The sequence below is a fragment of the Syngnathus typhle genome, linkage group LG22, assembly GCF_033458585.1.
Source record: "Syngnathus typhle isolate RoL2023-S1 ecotype Sweden linkage group LG22, RoL_Styp_1.0, whole genome shotgun sequence".
In the NCBI taxonomy this organism is placed as follows: Eukaryota; Metazoa; Chordata; class Actinopteri; order Syngnathiformes; family Syngnathidae; genus Syngnathus; species Syngnathus typhle.
Genome location: NC_083759.1, coordinates 8,175,729 through 8,201,371, shown reverse-complemented (window position 1 = coordinate 8,201,371; position 25,643 = coordinate 8,175,729). Strand labels below are relative to the sequence as shown.

The window sequence follows — 25,643 nt, the reverse complement described above, 5'->3', positions numbered from 1 at the left end:
TAAAAACTGGTCAAATATTTAAAAAAAAAAAGGTATTATGAAAAGTAAAGACAATTTGCAATTCAAGTAATGACACACGGATTTGATGCACAATTTGTTTTCGCGGGCCACATAAAATGATGTGGCAGGCCGTATCTGGCCTTAAGTTTGACACCTGTGCCATAATGTGACTGAATACAGTCCACTAATTTGCACACGCACGTATATTATGCATAAACCAATTGTACAAATCAAACGCCAGAATACAAGTTTAAAGAATTTAAAGTATTTCGAGGATAGCATTTAACAACAGTGTGCCAAATCGAGCACAGCATGGTAGGAATAATGTCGCAGTCTTGTGACCACTATGGTGGACTACAACTGGTGGGAGCAAAAAGACAAGCGTGTTCTCTGCTTGGAATAGAAAGATAGTGGACTTTATTTCATGAGGGAAATCTCAGAAAAATCTGAGATTACAAAACAGGTTCTATCCGTTTCCAGCGCAAACGAGTAAATTTAAACATCATGGATGTTGGAATGCTGTACCGTCAGAAAGGCAGCAGAGAAACCGAACGAAAATATTTGAAGTTAAAAATGACAGTTGAAGACCACCCATTCCTAACAACTACAAGGAAAAAAGTTTACTTATAGACATAAGAGAATCAGGAAGAACAGGTAGTAAAGTTTCCTTCTCAAAACAACAAAGTGTTTATTTTCTTGTTTCACTACTTCATGATACATCTTGACGCGAGGAAATCTGGAAAATGTGTATTTCATGACCAGTTGTCGTTTATGCGCAATGACAACACTACAGTGACGTTTGAACAATTCCATCAGTGAATTGAATCTTAATATATATGAAACGTGGTTTATAGGGTCAGGAGAGTATCTTTAAGGCCTTCCCTAAACTTGCCAAAGGGGAGGTGGTCAGAAAGGAACTTTACATTTTACTACTAAATTGTCAACCACATGACAAACTATCATCATCATCTGGACCTGACAGTAGAATAAAACCGTTCATCTCACAGGTAGAACCTGTGTGTTATGTTACTGTACATTTACATTAATACTTTGAAACATTTATAACTGAACCAACAACGTCATATAATCAATAGGTCCCCTTTAAATAGAGTGGCATTGTTTTTTTAAATCACCTCCAAGCTAGCATACAAATTAGGGAAGCACTGATACCAATACCAGAATTGGTGCAGATTCCATATATTATTACTTGTACTTATAAAAAGGCTCTGATATTACCAAACCAATACCACTTCATCAGCCTGACAGTTGGTGGAGTCATGTCAGTGGTGCTGAAATACTTTAAGGTAAACACAGATGATAACATTACAGCCAACTGCAAATTATGCTCTGAAAAATGAATTTTGAAATCTCGTCAAGCTGTGACGGAGGCTGCTGTCACGCAGAGACAACATTTCTCCAGCTTGTCTCCAAGACACAAATGTACTTGACGCAGCCCGTTAAAGTGGTATCGGTGCATCCCTAATAAAAGTATAACCATTCGACTAATATACTGTACAATCATCAAGCCTACCTGGCAACCCAGTTTAGTCCATTTGTGAAATGGACTGCCAAAAAAATAATTTCTGGAAAAATATAGTACTGTATGCCTTATTTTCCCCTCTACATTTTTTTTTTACAGAAATAACTCAAAGTAATAAAAAAAAAAAAAAAATACTTTGCTTCCCTGCCTGTGTAGTTAGACATGACAGAAATACATCCTATGCTGAATCTTTGCATAAAGACTGGAAACGCGAAAATTTGATTTAAAACAAAAACATTTTTGGGCAAAGACTGTTTTTTAATTTGTTTCTAAAAAACGGATGCACTGTAAATTTTGTATTGGTTTCCAGGCTTTACACTAAGCTAACAGCTATTCGCAGTATATATTTGTCTATTAATATACTGAAAGACATGACAGCAGCGTCACAGTATCCCCCAACATGATCACGCAATTATCAATTCACCTCCTAACACTAATCCAGGCTAAAAAGTGGAAATTGAAAGCCCTGTGTCAATACTTCAGTGTAAATACTCGGAATAAAAGCTGCTGTGCTGCTCCCATGGTTTCACCCAGATAAAAAAAAAATTATTTACCTGAAATGTAAAACTAACTGTGAAGAACAATATTCAACTCCAAACACCCCTGCAAGATCCAGACATAGACACAATCAATTGGTATGTTTAGAATGATTGTTCCACCTCTATCATTGGAGGTTGTTTTGTGTACATTTCAGCAAGTCTCCTGGTGGGCGTGGTCCCGTCTGCCTCTTAACTGCACCCCCAAGGTCAGCAGCACACAAGTGTTGGCAGCGACGACAGTACAAAATAGACATCTTTGTTGAGAGATTCAGCTGGTGGCAGAAACAATCTGAGTCTTGTGGCAGAAACAATCTTGAGTTGCTGAATTCAAGTCATTTTTTTCTCCCCCCCCGCCGACGTGTACACGGAATACAATGAGAGCAGAAAAATCAACGATATAGTGCCGGTAATGTCAAATCTTTTTCCTTGAGGCGTTCAAAGTCACTCAATGTTTTCTAAAATTGCTGAGGTGTCTCAACACCACTCCACCCCCTCCTCCCCATCTGTGTTCATCCTTTCCCGACAAACCTGGAGATGAAGTCAGTCCATTAAAGACAAAACCTCACTGGCTATTCTGGTTATTATTATTGCTATTCTTGTTGTTGTTCTGAACACTTAGGAGCTTGTGGCTGTTGTTCTGTTCTAGTGTACTGTTGCTGAGCCTCAGCTCATCCAGCTTCTTCCACAGCTCATCGCGGTCCTGCTCCTTCTTCTTTTCCCTGAACGTGGTCAAACCAGAGCAATAAGCATTTCATGTTTGTTATCCAGCTATTTGAAATGAATGATGACACTAAAATAATTTTCTCCCTAATACATGATGCGCGGAAAACGACGACATTGATGATTAGTGATTTGAACTCACCTTTGCCGGTCTGATTTATAGGAGGAGGTTAACTCATCAAAGAGTGTACAGTTCATCTCCATCAGTGTCTTCAGCACATTGTAGACCAGAGCTACGATAGTCCTAAAATGTACAATGTGTCAATAACAACAACAGGAAAACTGGTACAGATTAATCAATAGGTGTCTGTTTCTAATACTTAGTTTCCATTATAATTGAAAGAACAACAATCACATGTAGACAAAAGCAAATTTTCTGTCTTGGTTTTCAAATGAAATGACAGCTTGTAAAAAGTGTCAACTGGAGTTATCTCTTCTTCGGCACCTTAATGTGAAAAGTACGTACGGATTCCAGTGCTCTTTGGAAATTCTGTACAGGCTACAGAACATGATGGGGAGAACCTTGTCGATGTTCTCCTCGATGAGGCTGAGAATGTACTCATTATTCCAGAAGTACAGCGCTCGCTCTGCTACCTGTTGGGATGGAGGGAAAATAATCTGCAATGGTTTCAAGTTTCCATACAGGTGACTGAGAGCCATTTTGGTGGTTAACAAAAGGGGCTGACTTTTTTCACCCCAATACTAAAACTAAACATAAAAATGAGAAATTAACAGACTAAAAAAAACGTGACAACATACATTTGTAATTAGCTAAATCATAACTTACTTGAAAATGTGGATTGGCCACACATCTGGCAATCTGCTTGAACAATGGCTCCTGGATTTTCTTGAACTGTGTAGGCTCAATGACATCCAAGATCTCCTCAATCTCACCCAGGAACATCACCTGTTGAGACGCAACAAACATGAAGCCATAAGAAAACCAGCTGCGGTTGATGCACATGGATTTTTATAAATGTACCTCTTTCTGGCTGCAGGTCTTGGGCCAAAACTTCAGCAAGCCTCGGATAACCTAAATATAACACGAGAATTCATTGGGGACTCCTTCAATGTGCAAAATGTATCTTTCTCTCAGTTGAGTAGGTGGGTTTTAGCACCAACGGCAGAATTCTCTGCAGCGTGACTAATTGTAGCACCCTCGCATAGTCTGCGGAGTAGGAGGAATGTTTATTTCTTTTATTTATTTATTTTACCGGTTCAGTTAGTGTCGGATCCTTTTCCAGGAACTGGACCACGCAATATGCCAGCTGAAAGACAAGATAATTGATATCCCATGACAAGGATAAACCAGCATCAACAGGACGACTGTGCACAAAATGATTCTTTTTTCTCGGTTATTGTGATTATGAATCAAAGCCACATTATACCATAACCACTAGAGGGTGTTGTAAAAACATTCTTACCTGAGCATGAAAGAGAGCCAGTCCCTTTGCTGTGTGCAATGGGATGAGCACCTTCATCAGGAACTGTTTGTGTTCTGCTTTCAAAGGCAGTGCAAACCCATTGATGATACTGCACACAAGAAACACAGTCATCATTATATATTCCTTCACTAAAAGCAATTACATAACCAGGAGTCGAGTTCAAATCAAAATAGACTAAAAATATTGCAGTCTAGAGATCTTTTAAGAACTTGAAAGTTAATTGTGTGACCATACACTCACCTTCCTAGAATTTCTAAGAGCTCAGCAACCCCATTGAAATGTTCAGTCTCATAGATAAACCTACAAACACAACAAGTAAAATGTTAATGGAATAAATACAACCACTTGCATTATGCTGAGCGACAAATACGTGATTTATCTCCTGTGTTCACCACACACTTTTGGTATGTACATACAACGCCTGACAACGATGGCACTATTTTTATCTGGCATAGCAGATGGTCCAAGTGGGCGCATCCATTTTGGCACCCTTGCCTTTTGGAAACGACATTAAGGGTCCCCTGTTTGATTCATCCAAATCCCATTGTCACGCAGCAACGGGGGCTGTAAAGAATGCACACGTTGTCGGCAATGTTTGACGCCTCCATCTGCACTTCGTACTTATGACCGACGCGGGCATGAGTTAATAATGAATCTCCTTTCTTTCCCACACAAAGTCCAATTAAGTTATATTTGGTGGCGTTTAGATTTTTTTTCAATTCTCCAAAGGACACGATCATTAGTAATAGAAACACAAAACATGTTTAACTCACCGCAAGAAGATGTTGTTGATCTGCTTCCTGATGAAGGCTCGTAACCCGAGGAACTTTCCATAAATCCGATGCAGGATGGTCTTCAGGAAGTCCCTCTCTCTTGGATCCTCGCTGTCAAACAGTTCTAGAAGCTAAGACGACAGAGGGGAAAAAATTCCATGAAAGTCGGAGTACTTATTCAGGTTTTGTTATGATATAGTTAAGGACTGTCAAACAAACTCACTTGGCAATGAACTCATAATGAAAGTTATTTCATTGGAGAAAGGTAACCTTATGACTCACACTAGTTTGTGTAGGGCTTGTACGAGCACCACATATGATAAAAGAGGAAGTGTGTGCAGAGTGTAAAACAAATGCAATGGATGCACCCGCCGTGTCACATCTAACGAATTTGCGGCATTACATGCGATGAGTCACCATTACGAGGTATGGAGTTCAAAAAGGAATTCTGGGCTCAGCATAGGATGGCACCAATCTTCCAGTTATCTTATATCACCAGCACCTCTGTGGTACGGGTGATAGGATATATTTAAGCCTCCACATGTTTAGAAAATTGTCACTGTGCATGCAAGCTCGTTTGCACAATTTGCAGTCATACTAATGAATTGGAATTTCATCAAAACATTTTATTTTTATTTTTATAATAGAGTCAAATTTCTTAGCCAAGGAATGTGAGTGACCACGTGAGTGGCAAGAGACTTGATTAAAGCATTTAGGTATGAATACTTGCACATAATGAACCATTATTACGACGCCAAAGATTTCCGTACTATTCAAATGCACAATGACCATTTTAGCATACGACTTTATAGAAAAGGAGCTATTTTCACTGCAGCGACTTTAAACGTCTGCATATAGGAGGACTTAAATTGACCAAACTGATGTATTTCTTTTCCCACGTCACACTTGCCACCCAAACCTCCATCCAACCACCCTGTCAATTTGCTTCCAACCGCAGCCCTCTCGTCTCATCCTAAATAGCAAAACAACAGGCAGCTATTTAAAGCTCCCCACGACACGCTCTCATCATGGAAAAATCAGTCCCGGCACCTCTGATGCAGCCAAGCCAACATTCCAGGCCCTTTGGTTCCTGCGGAGCTGTAGAGTGATGGACTCCTGTACACTAACTACAGTGCATATGACTCATACTCTCAGAGACAAATTCCTTGCATGTTCTTACTTACATACTTGACCAACAATTTTATCAAGACCTTAATTATGAAACAGTGGACATGTGATATTTTTTGCAAAAGTAATTGCTGAAAAATTGCTTACCTGAAGTACAAACTTCTGATCAATGTAGCGTTTTGCAATACTGGGCTGGAAATCCGGATTCTCGAGGAAACGCAGAAGAAACTCATAGACAAGCTGAAAGATTCAATTAAAAAAATTGTTTACTCTCTTGATTGATTTCTGCTAGTGGCATTTGCGACATTGTCAGTGCAGCGACAAAACACGCTTTGCATCAAAATGTATTTTAGGAAATTCTAAAACATCTCAGCACAGGCCCCTCCCAGCGGGATGCAGCTCTATGGAAATAAAGAGAAGCAACAAAATCATATCCTTACTTGGATATGTGGCCATGAAGCTTCTAAAGTGGGTTCATCCTCCTCCGGGTCAAAATCTGGGTTGTCGCTTGGAGCAAGTGTACGGAATATGTTTGTGCTGATCTGTGGAGAGGAATGATGCTGTTAATTAAACATATACATAGGAACTAAAATGTCAAAAGTCGACTTAACACTGGGAGCTTTTTTTTTTTTATCATAATTTCTGTGAGCTAACTGGCAAGTCATTTATGGGGGCCCAAAATTGACAAAAATCAAAAACAAATAGTGAAAATAAAAGCAAATTAAAACTAATATATAACTTAAAAATACATTATATAAACTGTTAATGTTATCATACTTATATTTTTGCATTTATTCCACATTTATTTTTAAATTCTAGATGTTTTATTTTTTTGTATCTAATTTACTTGTATTATACATTTTTGTTGTTTTTATTTCTATATAGTATAATATTTTTAATTACAAGTTTCAATTATTTTAAAACATTTTTTATTAAGTTTTTATTTTCACTTTTATTCTATTTTTTATTTGGGCAGTGTTCACACTCCAATAAACAAGAAAATATTATTGAAATGAGGGGGCGGTCCTAAGCTTCTCTTGGGTTGAACATGATAATATAAGCAAACCTGTTTAAACACAAGCCCTTCCAGCATTTCAGCTAGAATGGACATGGCAAAATGGTAACAAAGTATATCCCATATACAGCTGACATGACAAAACCTGTCTAGACAGTAGACACATGATCAGCTTCCATTTTGTAATCCCCTAGAGTGCATGCGATGTTTCCCACAGCATGTGTAGAAGATCAACACCTAAACCTCAACTCTATAGTAGATACTAAAAAAAAATAGTCTCCCAAATGACACAATTCGCTCATGTAGTGGCTGCAAATTGTGCTTCATGTTTTTTCAGGTTAGGGTTATTTAGCAGGCAGTGCATCCTGATTCCCCTTCTGCAAGCTATACTGACCATCGCGGTGATCTCAGGGTATGCAGATTCAACAAGCACTCCTCTGTTGGTGGACACATAGTCCACCAACTCATTCAGTGTGGCCCTCTTGATCTCCTTGCTCTTCAGGTCCGTCACAGAGTCCAGGAAGTCAAAGAGCATGCAGCACTGCTGGAGTTTCTGGGTGAAAAGTTCCTGCTGCTCAGTGGAGGGAGCGTCTGAAATCACACAAGGGAAAATGGAGAGAGTGCTCGCCACCACCAATCACTAAATGAAGGAATACATGTTGTTCATACTTTTGAAGATAATGAGTCACAAAGAGGGAGTCTAGTCATTCCCAGCTTTGACTGTAAAGCCTTTTATGGATTAGACTGTGATTCTGTCCATGGTTATTAAAGCTGTCCAACCCAGCCAAGCTATTAACAGCATTTGGAGGCCACCCAGACAGGTACACTGCATGCTGATGTTATATTTGGGCACAGCGTAGGTAATCACTGTGGCCACAGGACAGCATCCTACTGAGAGTAGCATCGCTCTGACTTCAGTCACTTTGTGCAAGGTCAAAATCTCTAAGATGAGTTCAACATGCTGAGCATCTTACAACTAAGTATGGAGTTGCTTAAATGTGCCCTGTAAATGTTGCCATTCTCTCGTTTGGCACCCAAAAGTGTGATGCCATTGTGGTTGGGGCGTGCCTTGAGAAATAGTTGGGTTTCCACGGCGACACTCAGACTGCAGCTACATATGCATAAGGCAAAATGTCTTCTCACACAACCAGAACCAAACTAATATTGTGTATGAAGTGGTACCATAATCATGGACTCAGTGTTTCAGATCCGATCACAGATCAGCTCCCTGTTCATGGAGACATCAGCGGATGATGGTTTTGACATGCGACGAAGCACTTATGCAACTGTGAGGGCATTAGAAAAGGTGAGGGGACCTAAATGTGCTTTTGCTACAAAACGGAAATGTATAACCACCAAAAAAAATCAGCATAGCAGAACTGTTAACATTTGAGACCGGCATTAAATATTTATACGTATGATTATCAATGATCATAAATAATTCTAAACTGGAAATTGTACAAGATGAACATTCCCTTTGTAACCTTAAGCCCAAGTTAACCTTTCACAAATACTCTACATAATTATTTTCTATTATTCAATATTATGGTTACTCATAAGATGACAGATTTAGCCTACTGTTTTTCTACAAACAACACAAGCAACGGTCAAATTTGGATTAGACATACCCCACTTGAATTTGAAATCCATGCTTGAAGTTGTGTCTTTGTGTCTCTTTATAGACTTGAGTCAAATTATTTTACCGCCAACAATGTGATACTATTTTTGCCTTGATGCATCAGAACGAAAACTGATTTCTTTTACACCCCGAAAACTAGGCATACTTAGCCCTGAATCTAAAATGATGTAGTCACACAAACAAAGCACATTTGGTAGCCTGCTTGATGTTTCCAAAGCATTTGCTTGCACATCCCCAAGTTGCACAAGTGCCATTGAAAACACAAAGACACGCACCTACATGATATCATAAGGACAAGCTATGCCTATGTAAATAAAGGATACAGTATATGCAATGTCTTAATAGACGATATAATGAGATTACTTTTGACCTGATGTGTGCACGCCTGGTTCAGTAATGGGCAACTAAACTCTTTGCTCCTCTTTTCATGACTCGGCATGTTTTGTATACAAGTCAGAACGTGTGAAGAGAAAGACAGAACTATTCATGAGAAAACAACGGCCACAAACCGGTCTGATGGTGAGACAAACTGGGGGAGGGGGGGTTGGAATGCCCGCGAGAGTCACCGAGGCCAACGTTGCTCGGCCAGCTAGCCGGCTGCCTACCCCATATATAATTTTTTTTTTTTTTTTTCAACGGATTTATACGATTCACGAAAATACTTTAGACGGAAAAAAAACACGGAAATCCGCGGATCCGCGGAAAATTCTCATTACTGTATAATTGAAATATGTCGGATATTAGCAGAAGTACTGCAAGAGCTAATGCAGCTGGGTTATGCAACAATTTTCCATTTTAGCATCCAGTATTTCAGTAACCTCTTGCAGCAGAGGTCAACTCTCATGGGAAACAGATATTCAATACCCGGATGGTCCATTCGTAGCACAGTGGCTGTTGTTACAACACAGAGACATGTAGAAACATAGTGCCGTATTTTCCGCCCTAAAAGGCGCACCTAAAAACCTAAATTTTTATCAAAAGTCAACAGTGCGCCTTATAGTCCGGTGCGCCTTATATATGGATCAAGTGATGAATTTGTTGATCCATACTGGTTGTACACAGTGCTCTGCCAAAATGTTTTAGTACGTTTTAGTACGACTAGTAAATTACAAGGTCGCATCGCTTCCCAGCATTACGGTAACTGTAGTCAGGGGGCGCCACCGAATAGCTGTTGTACCCGCGAGGCTATTTCATTTCAAAATAGGCTGCTCCGTTAATGTTTTGAGTAAATCTACGGATCGATATGGAAGGGAAACATAGGTAAGTAGTACCAATGCGTTAGATCGAACTTTAGTCAGTTCTGATCATTTTATAGGAGCTCGTTTGAGAGACGCGATTGTTTACACTTTGCTGAGGCTCATGGGAGATTGCGAGCTGAGGGTCATGGGTTTTTGCGGATGGCTAATGCTATAACGATAGCTGCTATACGCGCAAGGCTATTTCATGTCAAAAGAGGCTGCTCTGTTAATGTTTCGAGTAAATCTACGGATCGATATGGAAGGGAAACATAGGTAAGTAGTACCAATGCGTTAGATCGAACTTTAGTCAGTTCTGATCATTTTATAGGAGCTCGTTTGAGAGACGCGATTGTTTACACTTTGCTGAGGCTCATGGGAGATTGCGAGCTGAGGGTCATGGGTTTTTGCGGATGGCTAATGCTATAACGATAGCTGCTATACGCGCGAGGCTATTTCATGTCAAAATAGGCCGCTCTGTTCATGTTTCGAGTAAATCTACGGATCGATATGGAAGGGAAACATAGGTAAGTAGTACCAATGCGTTAGATCGAACTTTAGTCAGTTCTGATCATTTTATAGGAGCTCGTTTGAGAGACGCGATTGTTTACACTTTGCTGAGGCTCATGGGAGATTGCGAGCTGAGGGTCATGGGTTTTTGCGGATGGCTAATGCTATAACGATAGCTGCTATACGCGCGAGGCTATTTCATGTCAAAATAGGCCGCTCTGTTCATGTTTCGAGTAAATCTACGGATCGATATGGAAGGGAAACATAGGTAAGTAGTACCAATGCGTTAGATCGAACTTTAGTCAGTTCTGATCATTTTATAGGAGCTCGTTTGAGAGACGCGATTGTTTACACTTTGCTGAGGCTCATGGGAGATTGCGAGCTGAGGGTCATGGGTTTTTGCGGATGGCTAATGCTATAACGATAGCTGCTATACGCGCGAGTCTATTTAATGTCAAAATAGGCTGCTCTGTTCATGTTTCGAGTAAATCTACGGATCGATATGGAAGGGAAACATAGGTAAGTAGTACCAATGCGTTAACTCTAGTCAGTTCCAATCATTTTATAGGAGATCGTTTGAGAAACGAGATTGTTTACAGAGGGGTCGTTGGTTATTGGGTAGTGGGTGCATACCGCAACCCTAGTCAACCTCAGTTTGTTGCAGTAAAGCTTCTATTTTATGCGCCTTATAGGCCGGTGCGCCTTATATATGGACAAAGTTTTAAAATGGGCCGTTCATTGAAGGTGCGCCTTATACCCCGGTGCGCCTAATAGGGCGGAAAATACGGTAAATTATTTCCATCACTATCAATATACAACCTCCTGTTAGTTGTTTTCAAAGGGTGAGTACCGTAATTTTCGGACTATAAGTCGCACCGGAGTATAAATTGCACCAGCCATAAAATGCCCAAAAAAGTGAAAAAAACAACAACATATATAAGTCGCTCCGGAGCTCTCTTTCACTTCCGTGGATTGAAGTCGGGCGATGGCGCTCGGCCGGGTGGCTGTCCAGGGACGGTGGATGGGGCTCGGACAATGCTTTTACGCACGCCCGGTCCTACTCTACCAAGCTCTTTCACCTCCGTGGATGGAAGTCCACGCCGCCACACACCTGTAAGTTTGTTTTGTTAAATAAAGAGCCGTTTACCAAACCCACGTCTTTCCTTGAACTTTGTTAATGCTACAGTATAGTTATATAGTAGATCTGTGGAATAACGACGAGGCAGCGCGGCAATAGGACAAAGATTGATTAGACGAGCTGCTGCTGACGCGACGTCGCGCTGCTGTAGTCACTTGAAATTCAAATTACACTAATCCCTTGCTACATTGCGATTCGTTTATCGCGGTTTCACTTTTGGAAACGAGGTGGAATCGAACCCGCACCCTCCGTGCTGTGAGCCGGACGCGCTAGCCAGTGCGCCACCGAGCCACCTCATTATTAACCAAATCAAAGATATTTATATCATATTTAAACAATCTTAAGTCCCCCATGTAAAAACTCCTTGACATTAATACCCGCCCTGTTGGTATCGAGCAACATTTCATAGGATTAACCGAGCAGTGACAACAAAAACAAAGTGAGCATGCTGGTCTGGTGACCTCTGAACAAACGTTTTTTTTGTCTTGCACCAAGATGACAATGGCGGTGACATAACATTCTATTTCGTGGCATGTTTTAAGGCTTTCCAACAATGCTTGGGTCATTCTAGGGTTCAGCAGAAATCTTGGTCAAATTTATATTTTTCACAAGCGATAAAAATGTACAGTTTTTTTCATTTTTTTTTTTATTCAGCACCAATTTCTTTCGAAAGCTAAGTGAAACTCACCTATGGTCATCAAAGAATTGGTGTACCGATTTGGTGGAATGTTTGCAGTTGTAGCAGTTGCTAAAATTATCTTTCTCACGTGTACAGTGTACACATTGAAAGCATGCTGCTACAGTCGCTGTTTAAAGCAGGTTAAAGTGTCACTTAGACAAAGACCAGGAGTCGTTGAATGGGAGGGTAGATGCCCACGTTTTCAATGATAGAATTATCAAAAGCAATACTAAACAATTCTAACGTTGCATAAGTCCAATGACAGGGCGGCAGCACAGTCTCGCTGTGATTTGCTTCCGTGTGCACATGACTTCAAAATTAGTATAACTAAGAAAGAAACCTGGCAAGCTAGGTCTCAAACACATTCCTGTGGCAGTCTTAACTGATAGAGCTTAACACATCGTGATCTGGCTTCACATAATCCTAACAGCCTCATGAGGGCAACTTGACACCGCTCCTTTCAAGCTGCAGGCACTTGTTTTTGGGAAGCCTGGAGCAACAAAGAAGATGAAAACCAAGTTCTTCTGAACAGGCACCGGAATAGACGTGTGCCTCGTCCTTGACATTTAAGTATTGTTCAAAAGCCCCACTTTATATTGCTACTATAACGAAACAGTGAAGAAGTCAAGCTCAAATGTCAGCTGCCTTAATAAGGATTAGAGGAAACCAAAAGTGTAGTAATTGATTAAAGCACACAGAATATGTAATACGCTGAGACTTACTATGGAATGTATATCAACTACAGAGGACACCTAGATGAAATATGCTGATAATCCATTCCAACTCCTAGAACTGTCGTCCAGTGTGCAGGGTTTTGCATTTCATCATATTAACCAATACATATATTAAGCTCAATTACGAAGGCTGTATTTTGAAAATAAACCTTCTTCCTGGTCTGCTCTTGAGGCTTTAGGTTGTCACGGCAACGGTGGTCTCTGAGTGACTCATGTTTTAGGTGCCTATCACACAACGGGGAGCTCTACATACCCCAACCGCAGGAGGCCTGAAGCATCTTCATAGTCCACCAGTCAGGACCCAAAACCTGCCATTACAATAGTAACATAGCTGTGCATGTAACAATAAACGAGTGGCAACATTATAGATATACGATTTTAAACCCGACAAAATATCCAACCCAACAGCACCATCAACGTTACACTTTATGCTCCGCTGACCAACCCATACTGTCACTTTTCATTTGTTACTTGCTCACCGTCATACACGAAAGTGCCCTTAGAGCAGTGCTTCTCAAACAGTGCAACATTTTACGACTTACAAGACAAGTTAGGATAGTCACGGTGGGGAAGGGGGGGCGCGAATAGTTTTCTTCTTGCTAGGGGGGGGGGGGGGGGGCGTAAAAGAAAATAATTGAGAAGCACTGCCTTAGAGCATGGTGGCACACCAACAACCCGCAAGCTATGAGCAGTACATGAGCATTTGATCCAGACAGGCATGTAATTCAAGAACGGTACAGAAAATGGAGGGATGGATTTATAATACACAAGACAGAAAACCGAAATGTCAAATAGGAGAACAATTCCTCACCCATCAATGGCAAGGTGGCTTCAGAGAGCAGTTTTTGCAAATACAGAGCTGCATTGAAGTGACCTGACTTGACATTATCCAATTGTATGTGTATGTGTAATTGTATGAAGGGAATTATTTACTACAAAAAAGAATGCATTCACCGGTGATCTATTCCAGTGAAATAGCAGCAGGCACAAAAAACTAAATGCTCTTCCACTTCATGGCAAGAGGTACAATTAACCAAACCTAATTGCTATTTTTCATTGGAAAGGTGTGCCTTGTGCATTTTCCTAATGTAAAATATGTGCCGTGGCTCAATAAATATCAGGAAACACTGCATGACATAGCTAGAACTGACAAAGCCAAAGCAACAGGTGGCCCTTGTCTTCTTTTAGAAGGCTTGCCATCTTGAATCAGTGTTAATGCAAACTGACTTCAAAGTTCACGTTCAGTTCCACACACTTGGTTGAATATAGAGGGTGGAAGTGTGATCAAGGTGTGATTCCGGGCAAGTGGGCATAGCATGTGTCACAGGGATGGCCTATTTTAAACACCCACCAGACCTCCATCCTCCTCATCATCCTCTTTACCTTTGAGCTGAGGCAGCGGTGAAAGCTCCACCGGGGCGATCTGAGTCCTGTACTGAGACGAGCTGGGAGATTTTCTCTGTTTCTGGGCCTTCCTCACCGACTTTCTCGTAAATCCGTCCACTTTCTCGGCTGCAGAGATGGCCGACATTTTGATGCGCAGCCCGGGGACGATCCGCCGTGGCGCTCCTCGTCAGATTTGCAAAAACAAGGTTTTCTCCTCACTGTGTTTCCGCCCCTGGAGCGTTCACATCCGCAAATAAATGGGGAGCAACCTGCACAACTTGACGCTCGCCACCTGCCAAAAACCTGCGACGTTACTCAGCGTGATCCGACATTGCATGTCGGAGGAGGCTGCATCTTATCTATGCCTTGCTGTTTTATGGGGACGATCTTCAACAAGCAAAGCAAAATAGCCAAAGTACAACTCGACATAGCCTCTGGGAACAAACAAGTCACTCGCCTGTACGAAGAAAAAACAGCCGAGGAGTTACTTCAACACTGTTTTGCTTAAATGTTTATAAAATATAGACGTGTATCTCGCAAATCTAATTGCGATACCGCGATGAAGTTGTCGATGTGTGAATGTACGCAGCTGGCTAACCACAGTACTGTACTGTGCGCTGGTAGCTAACACCTACCTAGCACGACTAGCTTTCTAGCATAGCTGACTTTAGACAGATACTGAAGGATTGTTCCACCATCGCGATCAGAGGCGAAAAGGGTAGTAGCGCCGTATAAAGCTGTGATGCCCTTTTTATAAGGAAGTAAATCAATCAAAATTTATATATTTAAGAAAAATCCGTGTACACAGGCCGCTTTTGCATGCTGGTTGCAGGCGGAGTATTTTCACTCGCGGTCGATGAAGTTCAAATTCCCTCTATCCTCTACGCCTTAAACACTTAAAAGTTAGCCGCGTGCCTCAGCGTGTCACACGATGCTAATTATGTCCCCTACCAAAACGACGATTACAATTCGGCACCATCCGGTAAAACAAATATTTTCTTCGATGTGTCTAAATAACCAAACCTCTGAAGCGAGTCGGCAGTCATAAACGACCCCAGCAGCACCACCGCTGTGTGGTTGTGTTACGACCGAGACAGTTAGACTGCATGGCATGGCGGGTTTTTGATTGACGTTCCCAGGGAGCAATCACTGAAGAGATTGTACAAAACAGGAAACCTTTTAACCAATAACGTGTCACGTGGAAACAAATACAGTAAAGGTACAGAAGTTTCTGTAGTAGATAGACATGAAAATCAAGCCCAGAACGCCATTTATAGTTTTGAAATATTTTCATTTTAATAAAAATCTGTCCATTCAACAGGGTGTCACAAATAACCACCTGCTATTTTGTACATATTAACAACTGGAGCATAAGAACAGAAATGGTGAGCAGAAATGAGTTGATGTACTTGATAAGATAGTTGATAAACTAAACATGTTCATATTAGGGCTCCAAGATGAACTGAATAATTACTACGTTAACTTATGTGCTTAATGAGACAATTTATCTGGATCTTAATAGATTTTGCATCAACAATCAGATAAAATGGAAAGAGTTGTGTCAAATAAGTGTAGCATGGAAGAGTAAAACATTTTTTTTTTTTCATTACACACCTGTCAGTCAGTGACTGCACAGCGTCAAAAATGTTGAGGCACTACTCATGGATGCTGATGGGTCAGTCTGTGCCTCTCCTCGTGAAATAGGAGGAGATTTTTTTCATGTTTCGCGGTGAGTTCAAAGTCTGAAAAGGAGAAATTAGAGAAAAAATTTAACTGCAGGTTTTATTTCAGTGGCATCTTGCATCATGGTCTGCGAATTTCTTTTCAGTTCATAACAATGAAGTTGCAAGAGACCTGAGCGTGATTTTCTTGACTGGCAACATATTCAGAATGCCTGAATCATGACTGAATCATGATAGCTGCCGTAAAGAGCAGGAAGAAAAAAAAAAATAAAATCACTTTTTGTGTCTTGCGAGGTGCAAGTTAAACTACCGTAATTTTCGGACTATAAGTCGCACCGGAGTATAAATCGCACGAGCCATAAAATGCCCCAAAAAGTGAAAATAAAATATATAAGTCGCTCCGGAGTATAAGTCGCATTTTGGGGGGCAATTTATTTGACAAAATCCAACACCAAGAACGGTCATGAACGAGCAACAACAGGCTAAACGATAGGTATGCTAACGTGACGTGAACACAAACTAAGAGCTGAGAACGACCCTGACGTAAAATTTAGAGTTATTCAAAAAACTATTACATAAATAACACGTTAATAAAACCATCGGCGTCACTCCAATTCATTAAATCCATCAATCGTCCTTTGTCAACAATGCGTGCGCGCCGCTGACGGCTCTTGCACTTCAAAATATTCCACAGGCCCATATAACGATATATAAATCATATGTCAAATAACTATTATATAAGCAATAATGTTATCAAACCATCTGTGCACTCTAAATCATTAAATCCATTGATCAAATTCCTCGTCCTTTGTCTCTGAACAACGCCGCGCGTGCGCCCTGACGTCAGCCTCGTCGTTATTCCACAGATCTACTATATCACTATATTGTAGCGTTAAAGTTCAAGGAAAGATGTGGGTTTGGTTAACGGTTCTTTATTTAACAAAAAAAACTTACTGGCGTGTGGCGGCGTGGACTTCCAGCCACGGAAGTGGAAGAGAGCTCCGAGCGCCGGCCCCCAACTTCAATCCACGGAATTGAAAGAGAGCTCCGTCGAGTCAATCTTTGTCCTTTATGTAAACAACCGCCGCGCTGCTGAGTGGGGGCCGCGCTCGGCCGGGTGGCTCTCCAGGGACGGTGGATGGGGCTCGGACAATGCTTTTACGCACGCCCGGTCCTACTCTACCGAGCTGTCTTTCACCTTCGGGGATGGAAGTCGAGGGCCGGCGCTCAGCCGGGTGGCTGTCCAGGGACGGTGGATGGGGCTCGGTCATGGCTTTTACGCACGCCCGGTCCTATTCTATGGAGCTCTCTTCCACTTCCGTGGCTGGAAGTCCACGCCGCCACACGCCTGTAAGTTTGTTTCGTTAAATAAAGAGCCGTTTACCAAACCCACGTCTTTCCTTGAACTTGGTTAACGCGACGTCGCGTCAGCAGCACGGCGGTTGTTTACATAAAGGACAAAGATTGAGTTGACGAAGCTGCTGGTGACGCGACGTCGCGCTGCTGACGTCACTTGAAATTCAAATTACAGTAATCCCTTGCTACATTGCGGTTCCACTTTTTTTTTTGAAAATGTTTGAAAAAAAAAAACATATATAAGTCGCTCCTGAGTATAAGTCGCCCCCCCCACCCGAACTATGAAAAAAAAAAAGCGACTTATAGTCCGAAAATTACGGTACTTGTGTCATGCAAGGATGTAGTTTGTACGTCTATAATGGGAGTCTGGTGTGAACCCTGAACCTTTCTATACAAACCCAGACTTAATATCCTATTTGGGCTAATGCTTGTAATTTATTCCGTGCCATTTTGCAGGGATTTAGTAATTGCAAGCATCCAGGAATAGCACAGACCCATCATGTGCATTTTAATGCATTCCTTGTGACTCAGTCAACCCAAATCCATGTTAAACATGCAAGTCAATGAGAAATATTAATATGTTAGAACATAGAATAGAAAAGAACAATTTAAAAATAATAATAATAAAGCTAAAATATTTGGAGGGACAACAAGACATTTGGTCGGAATTGCTCAAAATCCTTACTGGTGATGCTGGCGTCTTGCCCTCTTGTTTCTTTGGAGCACTGGGGCTTCGAGGGCTACGAGAGTTTCCTCTCATCTTTTGGCCCATTGCTGACAGCCAGTCTCTCACCCCAGGGCAGTAGTTTTCTTTTCCAGACTGTATTGATAACTCTCGGCCTTCCTCAATATGATTGTCTGTGTGATCCCCTTGAGCTGGGCGGGCAATGCCAGACTGCCCCTTGCACCTTTTGGCAACAGGGTAGAGTTCGGAGACACACTCGCTCAGCTTTGTGCCCTCACATTCATCAGTTGAGCCGTTGACAGTCTCCAGCCTGCGTTTGGCTCGCGGTACCAAAGGAGAAGTGCAATTTGTTGGGCTCTGAGGACACGGACTCAGAACTTTACACAGTAGAGCGCTCGTTTGGCTTGGAGATCCTTGACTGGGGGAGAGCCAGGACTTAATGGAAGTTCTCTGATAATTAGCAGCTTTGGCTTGCCGAGAATGGACAGGTGAGGTGGTGCTGGAGGAGAGCGGTAAGGCGGCACCACTGGGAGCACAGGAGGCGAGGCACGGAGAGGCCAGGCCTCCAATGCTCCCAACCATCTGCTCCTTAGCAAGTGTTGTCTCAGTGGGATTCGAAAGTTCTAAAAACACAGATCAAATGAAGATTCAGCAAATAATATGAGATAGTGTTTATTTTTTTTTATGACAAAGCACAACATAATGACATCAGAAAAAAAAACATTGTAGGTGTGTCAATAGAGCGAGTTATAAAACAATTAAGGATGGATAGTAATCGGTCTGTATAGTAATTTATCAGCTATTTACAAAAGATTTCCTTACTGCGTGGACTTTTTGGACGTGCCCAGCCAACAAGATTGGCCTCTCCCACTGATGACTGTTCTCCGCCCATTTCACGACGTAGGCGCCAGATGCGCACAGTGTGGTCATCGGAGCAGGAAGCGATCTGCCATTAGAGAAGAGAATTGAAAATTATATATAAACAAAGAAGAAATCAATCTTCCTACCTGCTTTGCTTGAATGCTTTCAAGACCATCATCTCACCTTAGTGAAGTCTGTTGGGCACCATGCAACAGATGTCACTTCCTCACTATGGCCTTGAAGAGTCATGGGAGGCTGCGTAGGATCAGAGATCTGAAATGGAAAATTATGTACAGGTGTTCTGATCATTTGGATTCATGGCAAATAAATAAGCGTTTACTTTTTTTTAACGAAATTATGATGTACCTTCCATATGTATGTGTGGTTATCACTTGAGCCACTGGCCAAGAACTGGTTATTTGGACTAATTGTGGATTTGATGTAAAAAGACGAGTTTTGGTGGCCACTGAACACAGCCTCTGTGGGGGAAAAAAACTGGAATGAGAAACAAAAACATGACTGTGGGCCAAAATTTTTGAGTAACTTTTGCAGTGACTGTTTGAGTCAGTATCATTTTTAAACTGTGCAGGTGTTGTAATGAATTTCATAACAGGTCCGTCTTGCAAACCGACCCTGTCGACATCACGACTACGATAAGACTAATGTGAAACCTCTCGAATAAAATATCACAGAAGTTGTACAAGTCAGCATTTGGACAAGTTTTTGAGAAAATATAGAATGTTTCTTAAGTCAAACAAAACCTGTGAGTTTAAATTGAGACTCCTTATTACATGTTTTTACTCTTGAAAATGTTGCCCTCTGTGTACCGTATTTTGCGCCCTATTAGGCGCACCGGGTTATAAGGCGCACCTTCAATGAACGGCCCATTTTAAAACTTTGTCCATATATAAGGCGCACCGGACTTTAAGGCGCATAAAATGGAAGCTATACTGCAATAAACTGAGGTTGATTAGGGTTGCGGTATGCACCCACTAGCCAATAACCAACGAGCCCTCTGTAAACAATCGCGTTTCTCAAACGATCTCCTATAAAATGATTGGAACTGACTAAAGTTCGATCTAACGCATTGGTACTACTTACCTATGTTTCCCTTCCATATCGATCCGTAGATTTACTGGAAACATTAACGGAGCAGCCTATTTTGAAATGAAATAGCCTCGCGGGTACAACAGCTATTCGGTGGCGCCCCCTGACTACAGTTACCGTAATGCTGGGAAGCGATGCGACCTTGTAATTTACTAGTCGTACTAAAACGTACTAAAACATTTTGGCAGAGCACTGTGTACAACCAGTATGGATCAACAAATTCATCACTTGATCCATATATAAGGCGCACCGGACTATAAGGCGCACTGTTGACTTTTGATAAAAATTTAGGTTTTTAGGTGCTACTTACCTATGTTTCCCTTCCATATCGAGCCGTAGATTTACTCGAAACATTAACAGAGCAGCCTATTTTGACATGAAATAGCTTGCTGTGTATAGCAGCTATCGTTATAGCATTAGCCATCCGCAAAATCCCATGAGCCTCAGCAAAGTGTAAACAATCGCGTTTCTCAAACGATCTCCTATAAAATGATCGGAACTGACTAAAGTTCGATCTAACGCATTGGTACTACTTACCCATGTTTCCCTTCCATATCGATCCGTAGATTTAGTTTAGTTTAGTTAGTTTTAGTTTATTGTTTAGCACATATTATTATATCAATAACTGTGCAAGGAGGGAGACGAAGCCTAGGGCTTGTAAAGAGCTCCACTCCTTCTAACCCCCAATTCCAACCCTTAATGCTGAGTGCCAAGCAGGGAGGCAATGGGTCCCATTTTTACAGTCTTTGGTATGACCCGGCCGGGGTTTGAACCCACAACCTTCCAGTCTCAGGACGGGCACTCTAACCACTAGGCCACTGAGCTGGTTTACCATGATTTACTCGAAACATTAACAGAGCAGCCTATTTTGACATGAAATAGCTTGCTGCGTATAGCAGCTATCGTTATAGCATTAGCCATCCGCAAAATACCATGAGCCTCAGCTCGCAATATCCCATGAGCCTCAGCAAAGTGTAAACAATCGCGTTTCTCAAACGATCTCCTATAAAATGATCGGAACTGACTAAAGTTCGATCTAACGCATTGGTACTGCTTACCTATGTTTCCCTTCCATATCGATCCATAGATTTACTTGAAACATTAACAGAGCAGCCTATTTTGACATGAAATAGCTTGGTGCGTATAGCAGCTATTGTTATAGCATTAGCCATCCGCAAAATCCCATGAGCCTCAACTCGCAATCTCCCATGAGCCTCAGCAAAGTGTAAACAATTGCGGTTCTCAAACGATCTCCTATAAAATGATCGGAACTGACTAAAGTTGAATCTAACGCATTGGTACTACTTACCTATGTTTCCCTTCCATATCGATCCGTAGATTTACTCGAAACATTAACGGAGCAGCCTATTTTGAAATGAAATAGCCTCGCGGGTACAACAGCTATTCGGTGACGCCCCCTGACTACAGTTACCGTAATGTTGGGAAGCGATGCGACCTTGTAATTTACTAGTTGTACTAAAACGTACTAAAACATTTTGGCAGAGCACTGTGTACAACCAGTATGGATCAACAAATTCATCAATTGATCCATATATAAGGCACACCGGACTATAAGGCGCACTGTCGACTTTTGATAAAAATTTAGGTTTTTAGGTGCGCCTTATAGGGCGGAAAATACGGTAGTTATTAAAGGTTATCTTACTGTACTCCTTTTAGTTTATAGCTCCATCTAGTGACGAGAACTGGTTAAAAATTACACTGGAAGTCCTGTTTTGTTAATAAGTATAGTTTTTGGTTTACCTGGTGTAGTTTTGATTCCACTGACATTGAACATGTAAATGTTGTCATCAGTGCAGTTGCACATGACATTAGACCTCGTGGAGTCCAGGACAAGACCAGAATAACCTATAATACAAGAATAACGTGTCACTTTTACTGTCATTTGAATACAAGTTCATGTGAGGAAGAGTCCAAAGTGCAGAACTAACCGAGACGCATACGCATAGAAGAGCCGGGATACGGGTACGTCTGCAGGGCTACAGGTTGGTGATGGTGCGCGGTGTAGTTTTTCCTCAGGTCCCACATCTTCACAAACCTTTTAAGGTCAAAAACAAACATGATTAACCTGATAATCAAAGTTCAACATAAAATACGAGGAGGTGCGTCTAACCCATCAACTGCCCCAGAGGAGATGAGAGTGTGCTGATCTTGAAATAACACCACAGTGACACCCTGCTGGGTGTCCTGCAAAACATGGGATGGTCAGAATTGCTGCAACACAAGGCTCCATTTGCTTGAACATTTTTACGTCAAGGAAACTCACCACACTGGGAGCCATGCCACGAACACTGAGTCGTCTTTTCTTTGTTTTCGATAGGGGGTTTGTCTCTGCTTTGTTATGAGCACCCTGGATTTGTTTCACTGGTTTGTAGAAACCATCTATGAAGAATACAAATTGTAATAAGTTCAATCTGTTAAAGTATGATGAAAAATAAATGTAAGTTTGTACCTTTTTTGCTGCATCTGGTATCCCACACCAAAATATTTCCATCTCTTGCGCCAGTACAGAATACAGCTGTGAGAAGACGAACAACGTTAATATAATAGGAAAATATTTATTTTTTGTAAACATAGTTGTTATATGTCCATCTATTTTCTCTAATACTTCACTAGTAATACAGATGATCTGAAGCCTATCCCATCTCACTCGGGCGAAGGGCAGAGTTAAATTTAGTGGCTCGTGGCTACACTCAAATTCACACCTAAAAACAATTTAAAATATTTACTGCATTTTTTGGACTAAAAGTAGTACAAGTCGCATCAGCCATAAAATGCACAATAAAGAGGAAAAAAAACATATATAAGTCGCACCGTAGTGTCAAATTTATTTGACAAAATCCAACACCAAGAACAGACATGAACCAGCAACAACAGACTAAACGATACGGTATGCTAACGTGACATAAACACAAACGAGGAGCTGAGAACGGGCCTGACGTAACATTCAGTTGTTCTTGGTGTTGGATTTTGTCGAATAAATTGCCCCCCAAAATGTGACTTATACTCCGGAGCGACTTGTATATGTTTTTTTCACATTTTTGGGCATCTTATGGCTGGAGCGACTTATACTCCGGAGCGATTTATAGTCCGAAAATTACGGTAATATAAACAACAATCGAACCATCCGTGTCACTCCAAATCATTAAATCCATTGGAATCTTTGTCTTATGTCACTTAAAAAAAAAAAAAAACACAGCTGTTGACGCCGGAACTACGTGCGCCGCTGACGTTAGACTAAATATATCAAATAAATGTAATATAAACAACAATTCTAACGAACCATCCGTGTCATTCCTAATCATTAAATCCATTGGAATATTCGTCCTCTGTGTCAATTAGAAAAAAAAAAAACACAAAAAACAGCTGTTGACTCCGGACCTACGTGCGCCGCTGACGTCAGCCTTGTCGTCAGTTGCGGCTCCAACTATTCCACAGATCTACGTATATAACTATATAGTAGCGTTACCAAAGTACCAGGCAAGACGTGGGTTTGGTAACCGGCTCTTTATTTCACAAAACTAGAGTTCAACAAGCAAGCGCTTGTGTGCTCTAAGCAAGCGCCCTGGATCGTTCTTCCTCTTCACGTCCTCGCTACTGAAGTCTAACAACATATACGTTGCTACTCTTAATAAACTACATGTTAAATAACTATAACATAAATAACAAGTTTATCGAACCATCTGTGTCACTCCAAATTACCAAATCTCCTGACTCCGGAAGTCAGTGAATGGAACTCATTGTCAGTGAGGCTCCAATTATTCCACAGCCATAGTGCACCCTCATGCGGTTTAAAATGAAAATAACCGTGATGAAGTAATAATAATAATGTGAAGTGATCAACTATACTAGTAAGTAAGTAATGTGTTAATGATTAAGTAAAATTGTGTGAATAATTTCACATATAAGTCGCTCCTGAGTATAAGTCGCCTCCCCCACCCAAACTATGAAAAAATAAAAAGTGATTTATAGTCCGTAAAATATGGTACGACATTTATTTTGAAAACAACCTCAAAACTGTGGGACGGCTGTGCTAACCACTCATTCACTCTGCACCAAGCTGCTTTTTGAAAACTAAGAAGTCACACCTTTGTCCTCTGAAGTGAATGCAACAGATTTGAGGCTGCAGAGGTGGCCTCTGAAGCCACCTAACAGTTCGCCTGACTTCACGTCCCACAACCTGGCCATCTGGTCGCCTGCAGCAGTCACCTAAGGTGGATGCATGATAATAAAAAAAAATAGTAAAATAAAGCTTTGTGTGCAATGTTTATACGTACATTGATAGGTAGGGGATGGCATTACATCTTACCAATTGAGACTCCCCAGGCACCCATGCTATGTCAAAGACAGCATTCTCGTGAGCCAGCCATTCTGCAAGTATACACACACTTAAATTATTCTATTCCAAAAGGATGTGAGGCTGCAGAAAATGTGTCATGCTGCACCTTTCAGAAGTCGGTCTCCTCGCCCCTCAGTGTTGTAAATCCTAACAATGCCTTCTTCATTTGCCACAGCCAGAACATCCTGAATCTCCCTCGCTGTAAGAACATGAATACAGCTTGGTGTCAAACGGCAAGTGATCATCTGATGATAAGTATCAAGTGCTTTACCAGAGGAGAAGGATAGTCCAAATGGGGGGACTGAATCAACAAGGCTGCCATAGGAGATATGTTCATCATTGCGAACACACTGGTAGCCTTCCAGGAGGGAGCTCAGGGGATACATGGTCCGGGTTTGAGTAGGTAATGCTGGACAGATTAATGCATAAAAACATAATTTAAAAGATGTTACGTTTTGAGTCAATGTGACAACTGCTATGGTCAATGGCAGTGGTAAATGTAAATCACGTTTGGAACTCAATGTGTAACAAGTCAAATACTAGAGCAACAATTCAATGAAAATACCTCAATGATGTATTACGTCAGAATTTATAACAAATTAAGGAATTCATCTATCTAATCAAATATCAATTGTACATTGATCAAGTCAGCTACTAACCAAGACAAAACACAACCTCAGACAAGTAGATCACCAATTTTAAACGGCAATGATAGTGAATTCAGTGAAACCCAACATAACAAAACAACTTGGGTTGTGCGAATTTTAAAGTAGTAGTATTACTATTATAGCACACATATATTTATAACCAAAGTATCATAGCTTCCGTTAAACAGAACGAATTGTTCTTTTGAAAAACGCATATTCTGTTTTACCATTCTGCCGTTGTCTGCCGAGACGATTTTCAATTATTGAACGAAAAAGCATCCCTATGTTTCAGTTGGAACCGATCTGATAATTCCAAAATATATTTATGTGTATTTGTTATTCCTCTTATCTAGTAGGAGTACGCTGTGTTGATGTGTCTTTCTTTCCCGCGAACCGATCGTCTGAACGCGGTGACTGAATTCCGCGCTAAACCAGCATTCCGAACAACCATTGGTTCATACAGCCAC

The 25,643-nt window shown here is 41.2% G+C and overlaps 2 protein-coding genes across 5 annotated transcripts; both read right to left on the bottom strand.

Annotated features, from left to right (window-relative positions):
* Positions 1-394: 394 nt before the first annotated feature.
* ppp2r5a (protein phosphatase 2, regulatory subunit B', alpha isoform) lies at positions 395-14,702 on the bottom strand. 2 transcript variants are annotated; one of them, XM_061270743.1, is made up of 14 exons: positions 14,479-14,616; positions 13,349-13,403; positions 7,555-7,751; positions 6,586-6,687; positions 6,293-6,385; positions 5,018-5,148; positions 4,485-4,544; positions 4,224-4,332; positions 4,014-4,067; positions 3,782-3,832; positions 3,587-3,706; positions 3,266-3,393; positions 2,942-3,043; positions 395-2,798 (listed from the first exon to the last, which is right to left on the bottom strand). In XM_061270743.1, exons 2-14 carry the CDS (start codon positions 13,377-13,379, stop codon positions 2,642-2,644), a joined length of 1,335 nt encoding a protein of 444 aa, XP_061126727.1. In that variant the 5' UTR covers positions 13,380-13,403; positions 14,479-14,616; the 3' UTR covers positions 395-2,641. The 2 variants fall into 2 exon arrangements, with proteins under 2 accessions (XP_061126727.1, XP_061126726.1); XM_061270742.1 differs by lacking the exon at positions 13,349-13,403 and having other exon boundaries at positions 14,479-14,702.
* dtl (denticleless E3 ubiquitin protein ligase homolog (Drosophila)) lies at positions 14,587-25,638 on the bottom strand. 3 transcript variants are annotated; one of them, XR_009711416.1, is made up of 16 exons: positions 25,404-25,638; positions 24,801-24,938; positions 24,636-24,728; positions 24,500-24,561; positions 24,279-24,399; positions 22,643-22,708; positions 22,457-22,572; positions 22,304-22,377; positions 22,122-22,228; positions 21,934-22,038; positions 19,432-19,544; positions 19,249-19,338; positions 19,027-19,150; positions 18,205-18,827; positions 16,096-16,223; positions 14,587-15,630 (listed from the first exon to the last, which is right to left on the bottom strand). XR_009711416.1 is itself a non-coding variant. In XM_061270740.1 (15 exons), exons 1-15 carry the CDS (start codon positions 25,453-25,455, stop codon positions 16,158-16,160), a joined length of 1,950 nt encoding a protein of 649 aa, XP_061126724.1. In that variant the 5' UTR covers positions 25,456-25,638; the 3' UTR covers positions 15,710-16,157. The 3 variants fall into 3 exon arrangements, 1 of the variants encoding a protein (XP_061126724.1); XM_061270740.1 differs by lacking the exon at positions 14,587-15,630 and having other exon boundaries at positions 15,710-16,223; XR_009711417.1 differs by lacking the exons at positions 24,801-24,938; positions 25,404-25,638 and having other exon boundaries at positions 24,468-24,561; positions 24,636-24,656.
* Between the last annotated feature and the right edge of the window lie 5 nt (positions 25,639-25,643).

What these genes read in the sequence shown, in the direction of transcription:
- ppp2r5a (XM_061270742.1), bottom strand. Translation starts at nt 14,626, where the DNA reads ATGTCGGCCATCTCTGCAGCCGAGAAAGTGGACGGATTTACGAGAAAG. An exon ending in CTTCATGGCCACATATCCAA is followed by an intron (nt 6,386 to 6,585) that starts GTAAGGATATGA and finishes TGAATCTTTCAG; the next exon opens with CTTGTCTATGAGTTTCTTCT. An exon ending in AGACCTGCAGCCAGAAAGAG is followed by an intron (nt 3,707 to 3,781) that starts GTACATTTATAA and finishes GCGTCTCAACAG; the next exon opens with GTGATGTTCCTGGGTGAGAT.
- dtl (XM_061270740.1), bottom strand. Translation starts at nt 25,455, where the DNA reads ATGCTTTTTCGTTCAATAATTGAAAATCGTCTCGGCAGACAACGGCAG. An exon ending in TGCCTGGGGAGTCTCAATTG is followed by an intron (nt 24,400 to 24,499) that starts GTAAGATGTAAT and finishes CATCCACCTTAG; the next exon opens with GTGACTGCTGCAGGCGACCA. An exon ending in GCAAGACGCCAGCATCACCA is followed by an intron (nt 16,224 to 18,204) that starts GTAAGGATTTTG and finishes TCTCCTTTTCAG; the next exon opens with ACTTTGAACTCACCGCGAAA.